The following is a 10325-nucleotide window of genomic DNA, read 5'->3' as shown; positions in this document are numbered from 1 at the left end:
AGGTTGGCGCGAGGCGCGAATTCAAACATGCCTCTACTTGATTCATTCTCTAAGGAAGTAAATACATATATTTACTAAAACAAACATTTTGTCATAAAACAATAAAAATAAAGGACCTTGTTTTCCTCAACATTTTATTTTTTTAACGCTTCGGCTAACAATTTTAAACCCTCCCCTACAGCCAGCAATCCCTGGCTAACCTTATGACTCCTATCTTGGTCTTGCTGCAAAAGTTCCCTCATTAGTCTAGCCATATTTTCTTATATAGCTACACTTCTGCTATCTAATTCTAACCGCTGCTCCTCCACTCTCATGAAGTGCTCAGTGAGGCTGGTAAGCTGTGACCGCCTCTGAGAAGATGGAGACGCAGGTGTAGGTATCAATCGCCGCCTACGGCGTGGAGCTGTAAAAGAATAGTAATTATAAAATTCTTACTGCCGAACTTACAACATAAGGAATTATTATGCTACAATATATAAATTATCATATATGCACATTTCATTTCATAAATATAGAACAAAAATTAAGAATGATTTCACAAGACTATTTGTAATCTATATATTTTTTAGCATTATAGAGTAGTTTCAAAAATTTATAGTCTCGCCATGATTCTGTAATGACTGTGATACAGGCAGTCCTCGTACTTACGGCATGTTAGGTTCTCGAAATACGCGACGTAAATCGAAACGACGTAAGTCGAGACATATTTTTTCATATGTTTACATGTAAAACTCAAGGGTTAGGTTCCACACGGACTCGAAATAATAAAAAAAACTGCATTTATAATAAAGGACGTACTTTATTATTAAAAGTAAGTTCTTAAAATAATTATATATTATGCACTTATGAAATTGCTAGTTATTTTTGGTATTTGTGTGTTATTAATTTTAATAATAATTATAAAACTTATACATATGTAATGATAAATAATAAATTAAACTTTTGGCTTAAAGAAACTATCAATTCTAGATTGCTTGGCTTCTTTCTTCTTGCTATCATACAGATCTTGGTAACAGTGATAGGCTGCACAAATTTTGTTATTAACATTAAAACTTCTCTCAAAATTAGGATCATTTTCTTCAAAAATTTTCATGGCATTCTTCAAATTTGCAAAGGCTACGGAAAGTTTTTTTAGTGTAAGTTCTTTTTCAGAGTCACTAATAGAAGAAGCTATTTCTTGTGACTCGAGTGCTTCCTTTTGTACTTGTGCCTCCAATTCAATAAGATCTTCATCAGTCAGTTCTTGCGAATGTGAGCTTAACAGATCATCAATATCATCAGTAGTAACTGCAATGTCAGGCAAACGGTTAGCCAAATGAACAATGTCAGTTGTGATCTCATCGACATTTGGTTGATCTGTAGATGTAGAACTTTCAGATGGCTCAAAAAAAAATGGGCATAACTTTTTCCACACTCCTTTTAAATTGTTGGGTGTCACCTCATCCCATGAAGTAGCAATATTTTTTACGCATTGCAGGATATTATAACTTTTCCAAAAATCTCTCAGCTCCATGCCATCATTTTCATTAGCCTTTACAGCCTGTGAAAAAGTTCTCCTGAGATAATAGGCCTTAAAAGACGCGATAACTCCTTGATCCATCGGCTGTAACAACGAAGTGGTGTTGGGAGGCAGGAACACGACTTTGATTTGAGGATCAATATCGGCAATACGCACAGGATGGCCGGGAGCATTGTCCAAAATAAGTAAAGCTTTATAAGCCAAATTATTGTTTGAACAGTACTGTTTCACTTCAGGTATAAAATGCTTAGTAAACCATTCTTCAAAAAGTATTGATGTAACCCATGCCTTTGGATTAGCCTTCCATATAACTGGAAGAGTACTCTTGACGTAATTTTTGAGAGCTCGAGGATTTTCAGACCTATAAACTAAAAGGGGTTTCAATTTAAGATCACCTTCAACATTCGAACCCAATAACAACGTCAAACGATCTTTAGCCGCTTTAAATCCAGGCATAGACTTTTCTTCCTGTGATATAAAAGTACGAGAGGGCATTTTTTTCCAAAACAAACCAGTTTCGTCCACGTTAAAAATTTGTTTAGGCGAATAGTCTCCACTTTCGATAATTTCCTTTAATATTCCAGGAAAACTCTGAGCAGCCACATGATCGGCACTAGCAGCTTCTCCTTGCACTCGAATGTTATGTAACGAATATCTCGTTTTAAAGCGCATGAACCATCCGCGACTGGCAGAAAAACATTTTGTTTCGTCACTATTATTCTCGCCACGTTTATTTTGCAGTGTGTTGATGATACTCAGCGCCTTATTTTGTATAATAGCCAAACTTAGAGGAACCCGTCGCTGAGTTTGATCTTGAATCCAATTGTACAACAGTTTTTCCATTTCATAAATTAAAGCATTCCTTTTGCGTATAATAGTGCTGTTTGAAGAGACGGAAGGAAGAGCTGTTAAGAGTTTTTCTTTATCTTTCAATATTGTTTGTACCGTCGTGCGTGATAAATTAAGTTCTCGTCCAATAGATGAAGTCGAATAACCGCGATCTTTGAGTTTTAAAATCTTAGATTTAACCTCCATTGTAATTGACTTTCTTACTCTCTTCTTCACTTTATTATTACTGTCTTGTTTAGGTGGCATTGTTTAAAATTCACTTAAATATGTATGTAAACACAAAAACTGTCAAAGATGCAAAAAAACTAATTTATTACGTCTTGATTGTCCGTTGTCCCTGAATGTACTAAACAAAATCAGCGACATTTGCGGGGTATTCCCCGCACGAGACGACACCGCGCCCCGCGCGCGCCCCTCACGGACATTGACCTTGCGACAAGTGAATTCTCCGATATGCCGGAAATCGAAACAAATGACGTATGCTTGAGGAATAGTGTCAAAACATTGTTTGACGTAACTTGAAACGACGTAAATCGAAACGACGTAAGTCGAGGACCGCCTGTACTTCAATAGTCAGGTTAGTTATACGGTCCATTATAAAAAAAAAAAAAAAAAAAAAAATTACATAATTACCAGAAAATTTAAAAACTAACAATTAGTATTGACAGCAAAGTAAATAATTACTTTACTACAGGGAGACATTGTATAAGTCATTTGCATGGACACCTATCTATGTTTTACTCGTCTTCCTACCGCTAAAATAACTGTGATTGCAGTGTAATTAAAGGTATAGGTAAAACAAAGCATAACAATTATGTCCTTAGAAATAACAATGAGAGGAGTACCATGGACATCACAGTACATTTGTGTGACGGTTGCCACTCAGATAGATCGTCGGCTCATTTGCCATTCTAAGTTGTATAAAAAAAATAGTTCGTATTCTAAATTACTTGTTCGTCGTGGAGATTGCGTGCGGGGAACTGGCGAGTTGAACTCTTGAGGAGCCGCGTATTGGAGATCTTGAGGTTGTGAGGGCGAGGGTGGCAGGGTATCAACATCGGCTGTTACTCGAGCCACTGATGCCTGGACAACAAAAACAAGATTGTACTTGTAAATGGTTTACAAATGGTTGTACCTTATAGAAAAATATTAACTTTTATGGTACTTACAGGAATAACAAGGCTTGGTCTATCACTTAAATATGATGTTCCAGCAAACACAAACTGGATTCGCCTCGGAATACTGAAAGAAGTTAACATTTAAGTTCAAAATAGTTTTATTATCACATTTAATAAAATATAATAAGTATGGTTATAAAATAAATTTAACATACCAATGATATGAGAATATTAATATTTGTTGCCTCCAAGATATTAGTTGTAGAGGCCTCCTGAAAATATATTCAATACTTTATACTAAAAAGTCGTCTGCGTGCATACCTCTGCTCCTTGTGTTTCTGTCGCCAAGAAACTATGCTTACAGAACTGAGTTTTGTTGAAGAGTGGGATTAGTTCTGTAATTTCAGGAGTACGGAGGTGTAATATTTTAAGCCTCAGGCATAGCAAAGCATGAAAAGTACCATGGACGTTACAGTGTAATCTGTGATGTCCATGGTGCTATTTCTATCTATAGGCGACGGTTACCACTTTCCATCAGGTGAGCCGTCAGATTGTTTACTATTCGAATTTGTATAAAAAATGTACTATCAAATATTAAAATTATTAACATTTATATACATATTCACTGGAATATCAACTATCTGCGTATCCTGTGTTAGAGGAAACTGGAGATTCTGAGGTGTAGATTGTTCTCCTTGAAAATTAGGTAATAGACAGAAGAGTAGTAAAATTGGAAAATATGTTAAAATAAGGTCCTAAATATACTGATTATTGTTGTAATGTCATCTATTATTTTATCTATGGTTTCTTTGTTCGAATTTAATATCCAATGAGTTTATGATCCACAAATATTTTTCTTACAGTGATAAAATATTTTAATAAGTGAATATTAATTTGGATTCTTATTATGTGGATCTTATTGGTTCAACCTAATAAAACCCCTCTCTTGAACTTGCCAGACAATAACATATAGTATAAACAGACTGCTACTCACTGGAAAAAGGATAACTGCGACATGCCTATCACCTTCTGCAAAGCCATTGCCACCCATTAAAGTGAGGATGCGCTCCTCCAGTTCACTAAGATCCACGACCTCCTCAATACCGCCACCAGTTTTACGCCGCAGAGCGAAGTGCATCCTTTTTTTTCACTGCACTTTTTTGTCAGCCAAATACTACATTTTTTTTAAAGTCTTTTAACTTAATAAATAAATAAATATCCCTGGACACTTTACACAGCGCCATCTAGTCCCAAACTAAGCAGAGCTTGTACTATGGGTACTAAACAACTGATAAAAATACTAAAAAAAATGTATTTACACTTTTTTTTTATAAATACATACATAATATACATAGAGAACACCCAGATCAACACAAACAGACATGCTCATAAACACAAATGTTTGTATTGTGCGGGGACCCGCGACCACCAGTAGTGAGGCGAGTGATAAACCGCTGCACCACCAAGGTTAACTTAATAAACTAAATATAATATCCACACAAAATGACGCAAAAACATACACACATGCTTAGGAACAAATTATTCTATTACAATATATACTTTAGTAATTTTATTCCACTAACCTTTGTCCACTGTTTCCAGGATTTCACACTTCCTACTATACTATTCAACGTCATCGTCAATCTCTCCCATTTCTTTCGTGCTCGAAATGCGAGCACTAGGTACTTTGGAAAACCCCTTAGCCAGGATGGGATTTCCCTCCAGAAAGGCTAATAGAGTTTCTATTTGGGCTCGAGAGGGATGTGCAGACCGTTCAATAGGACTAAAAAAAAATTTACCACTTAGATATACAACATTTTCTGTAAATATAAAAATATATTAAATTATGTGTATACTCACTTCATTTTTGCTTCCACTTCTTTCAAAACAAATGTTGAATGCACTAAACTTACTGATACTTAACATGTTAACTTTTTGTGTTCAATAGGTACCTATGTGTAACGCAAGATTGTAAAACCACTTAGGCCTCTCCACTTAAAGTTCTTGTTCTTGGAATCACAACATAAAGTTTACCAAACAAAATAAACTTTTTTACATGGACGCAAAGGAGTGTTGGCTATACTGACTAGAAATTATAAATTGTTTTAAATTGGTATAGCTATTGTTGTATAATTAAATAGACTAAATAATCTCAAACATAAGTAAAGCCACTCTAATAAGTAAATACACTTATAGATGTTGATGTGAGGGATGCGTGTTTATGGTATGACTGCGTTGATAAGCCGCTTATCGATGATGTTTGTCAAGCGATGAAAATAAGCAGTCCAAGCAGCTAGCACAGTGGTTTAATGCACAGGAAGATTACACACAATACAGTCAACAACACAATAGATAGAAGGAGTAAAAGAAGAATGATATAGTGATAGACAAAGATGATAAGCACGATGTTAACATTTACAAAATTATATATTTATAAAGCAAGCACCAGTTCTGGTAATTCACTTTTACATGCTTCTATAGTTTCTGATACAAATAATACTGAAGAGACATTTGCTGTATCAAAAAGTTTTCCAAATACAACTGAGTCTTGTTACTTTTGTGGAAATAAAAGACATCCTTGAAGACACTGTCCGGCGTTTAATACAATTTGTCTATAATATGGTAAAAAAGGTCATTTTGCTAAAATCTGTAAAACTGGTCAACAACGTAATGCAGCTGCTACTAACGAAACTAAGTGAGACATTATCTTGTATTCTATCAGCTACAAATTTGAGTAAAGCGACTGTACCTATCATCATAAATGACAAGATTATGGCTAGAGCATTAATCGACACAGGGAGTACGGCTAGTTTTATAGATAAACGATTCATTGATCATTATAATTTAATTACAACACAATATTATCAAAATATAACAATGGCGAAGTCAAATCTAGTATCTCATGTTAATTATAGATGTACACTAATTATAGAAATACAAAAACAAGTTGATCTTGTGGTAATGGAAGGATTATGTTCTGATGTTATTCTTGGTCATGATATTCTACGTAAACATAAATCGTTAGAAATGAATTTTGGTGGTTCTAAACCTCCTCTTAAAGTATGTGCTCTTACAGGAGCTAATATTGAACCCGTAAGCCTATTTAGTAACCTTATACCATTCGATAAACCTATTGCCACTCGATCAAGAAAGCATTTAGAAGAAGACCAGAAATTCATTGACGAGGAAATACAGAAATTATTATCAGATAAAATAATTGAACCTAGTCAATCGCCTTGGCGGGCACAAGTCCTCATTACTTGTAGTGAACATCGTAGGAAACATATGGTCATAGATTACTCATAAACTATAAACAGATTTACATTATTGGACGCTTACCCTCTTCCGTCTGTTGAAGATGTCATATAAAAGGTATATAAATATAGAATATTTAGTAAAATTGATCTTAAAAGCGCATATCATCAAATACTTATCTTAAAAAGCGAAAAACCTTATACTGCTTTCGAAGCAGGTGGAAATTTGTACCAGTTTCGACGAATTTCATTTGGTGTAACCAATGGGGTAGCTGCATTCTAACGAGCAATTAATGATATCATAAAATCTGAACAATTAGAAGGCGTTTACGCTTATCTCGATGATATCACTATTTGTGGTTTAAATCAAACTGATATTGATGAAAAGTTACAAAAATTTAAGGAAGTGGCCGCCAAGTACAATTTAACACTCAATATAACAAAGAGTGAATTCTCTAAAACTGAAATAAATCTTTTGGGTTACAATATATGTAACGGAGTTATTAAACCTGATCCTGAGCGATTACGACCACTCTTAGAATTACCAATCCCTTTTGATTCTGTTTCATTACGACGAGCATTGGGTACGTTTGCACACTATGCTAAATGGATCCCAAAATTCTCACACAAAATACAACCATTAATTTATCATGATACATTTCCACTCACGAAAGATGCTACAAAAGTATTCGAGGATCTTAAATTAGAGATAGCCAAATTTACGATTGCTACTATAGACAGTAGCATATAAATGACAGAAGAAACTGACGCTTCAGACTGCAATTGCAGCTACACTTTCGCAAGAAGGTCGACCTGTAGCTTTCTTTTCAAGAACTCTCTGTTACTAAAAGGAACCACCCTGCTATTGAAAAAGAAGCAACTGCAATTGTTGAAAGTTTAAGAAAATGGAGGCAATTTCTTATAGGACGAACATTCAGGCTTATCACAGATCAACGTTCTGTATCTTTCATGTTTAATCAGAAACATATGTCAAAAATTAAAAATGAGGCAATACAACGCTGGCGACTTGAGTTAAGCAGTTTCAATTGTAACATAATTTTTCGACCTGGAAAAGAAGATGTAGTATCTGACACATTGTCACGAGCTAACAATATTGTAGCATCAACATCAAGGAGTTTGTTACTAGATTTACACAATACTCTTTGTCATCCAGGCATAACACGAATGGTGCACTGGGTAAGAACTAAGAATTTACCTTTTTCAGTAGAAGATGTCAAACAGATAATATCTTCTTGTTCCGTTTGTGCTGAAATTAAACCAAGATTCATAAAATCATCAGGAACTTTGATTAAAGCAACTATGCCATTTGAAAGAATCTCAATGGATTTTAAAGGGCCTTTACCTAGTAGAACACAAAATAAATATCTTTTAATCTCGTCTGTATTTAGGGACAACATGGTGTCACAGATGTAGTTCACACAAATAAAAGGATCTCAGAACGATGCCAAATATATGTCATCGAGACGTCCCCGCCCATAACAGCAAGACTATAAAAAACTGTACCACTTAGAAGTCAACAAGTTTACAGTGGGTTGCCAAATTAATAGGGACAGTCACGAAATATTGGTTTTTTGTAAAATATTGGTCCATAATTAATTCAAAACGTCACTTTAGGCTATGATTATATTTAATAATATTAGATACATATCTTTAATGAATTTAGAATACAATAATTTAATATTTAAACAACTTGAAAATATAAACAAGTATAATAAGTACTATGATAGGAAATTATCAATATTTTGTCACAGTTTTCCTTTTGCTTCTATCAGTGCTTGAATCCGCCTCGGCATACTTTCGATACACTGTTTAGCACTTTCTTTTATTTTGGGATTGTGATGCCAAATATTTATTAACTTTTCAACCAGTTTTTCTTTGGTAGTTATCATTTCCTTGGCAATTTCCGCCTTAGTAATTTGCCACAAGTTTTCTATGGGATTCATATCAGGAGAATTGCCAGGCCAAGGTAAAACTGGAATGTTGTGGTCTTCCAAAAATTTGGTTACACTCCTCGCTTTATGGCATGGAGCTGAATCGTGCATAAACACAAATTCCTCCCCATTCGGGAACCATTCCTGGAGTTGTGGCAACAGGCGTGTTTCTAATACTTGCTTGTATTGGTCCTGTCTCATGGTTTCCTGGACTATATAGAGGCGCCCAACCCCTTTTGCGCTTATGACAGACCATACCATTATTTTTACAGGGTGTTTAACGCGTTCCACTATGCAATCAGGGTGAAATTTCTCGCCTGGACGCCGCCTGACAAAGTTACTTTTGTCGGCTAGAATTTCAAATGTTGACTCGTCTGAGAAACATACCTAAAAAAAAATAGAAATTTATTCATAATTTTTATAAATATGATTTTATATAACACAAACAAAATTGACATTAGAACTGACCTTATTCCAGTCTTCAACAATCTTCAGGCGGTGCTCACGAGCCCAAGCAAGCCGTTTCTTCTTCATCGCATTTGTCAATCGTGGTTTCTTAACTGGACGATGACCTGTCAGGCCTTCCTCTGCCAACCTTCGCTGTACAGTTCTTTTAGAAACAGGTATTCCATATTCCTGTACCATCTGAGTTAAGAATCCAACACTTTTCTTTCTGTTTTGCAAACAGATATCCCGAATTTTCCTATCAGAACGTGCTGTTGTGATACGTTTTCTGCCACATTTGCCTTTTCTTTTGGGCGAAAGTGGCCGATTCTGGTCTAAATTGACCTTTATTTTATTGACAGCAGACTTAGATACGCCGGCCAGTTCTGCTATCTTTCTCTGAGAATGACTTGTGGTTAGGAGAAGGGTTTTAATCTCAGATTTTTTTCTCGGAGACAAATCTACCCCTCGACCCATAGCCAAAGCTGTAAAAATATATAAAAATAAAAATTGTTCTAAAATCTGCCTCAAAATACTTTAATTTTAATAATAGTAAAATAGTACTTACTTGCAGGTAATAATTATTTCACAAAACCACAAATGAACTGTTCAAAAGAATTATTTACGTGTTTCACTTTTACACGTGTGGACGACTGTGTGTCTCTTTCGTTATTAAAATATATTTACAAAATAAATAAATCTCTCAGCACTTGAAATTCACTTTAAATTTGAGTTACAGAGATACTGATAACATAAAAACATATTTCAAACACACTTATACCACTTAAAAACGCAATCAGGGGCACTTGAGGAACAAAAATTATAAAAAATGTGACTGTCCCTATTAATTTGGCAACCCACTGTATTTGCTTTTTTTATTATTCTCCTTTTCGTAGTTTTCTAGCAAGATATTTAATGCTTTATCGTCTAAAGAGTTAAAGTAGGCCATATTATGTATTTTGTGACTTTGTATAAATCTGAATGAAGACTGAATAGTTGCAACCGAGCTTGTTTTATATACACATGTGACCCAGGTAGGAGCGGGCGGAGCGAAGTAGGTGGCATTAGTCGTTACATTCAAAGAAATATTTTTATGCAGTCGTTCTTTTCTGAAATATCTTTTGTGATATTGTAAACGATGTCTCGAGTACTTTGTTAATATTTATCACTTTCTGACTACACGTAACAA

General features: G+C 34.8%; 1 protein-coding gene across 1 annotated transcript; it reads right to left on the bottom strand.

Annotated features, from left to right (window-relative positions):
* Positions 1-934: 934 nt before the first annotated feature.
* Positions 935-2614, bottom strand: LOC128201914 (tigger transposable element-derived protein 1-like). Its single transcript, XM_052900296.1, has one exon. It carries the CDS (start codon positions 2612-2614, stop codon positions 935-937), a length of 1680 nt encoding a protein of 559 aa, XP_052756256.1.
* Positions 2615-10325: the final 7711 nt, after the last annotated feature.

The sequence above is a fragment of the Galleria mellonella genome, unplaced genomic scaffold (genome assembly GCF_026898425.1).
Source record: "Galleria mellonella isolate WM207_F2 unplaced genomic scaffold, CSIRO_AGI_GalMel_v1 utg643, whole genome shotgun sequence".
Lineage (NCBI taxonomy): Eukaryota > Metazoa > Arthropoda > Insecta > Lepidoptera > Pyralidae > Galleria > Galleria mellonella.
This window is presented reverse-complemented; position numbering and strand designations above follow the sequence as displayed.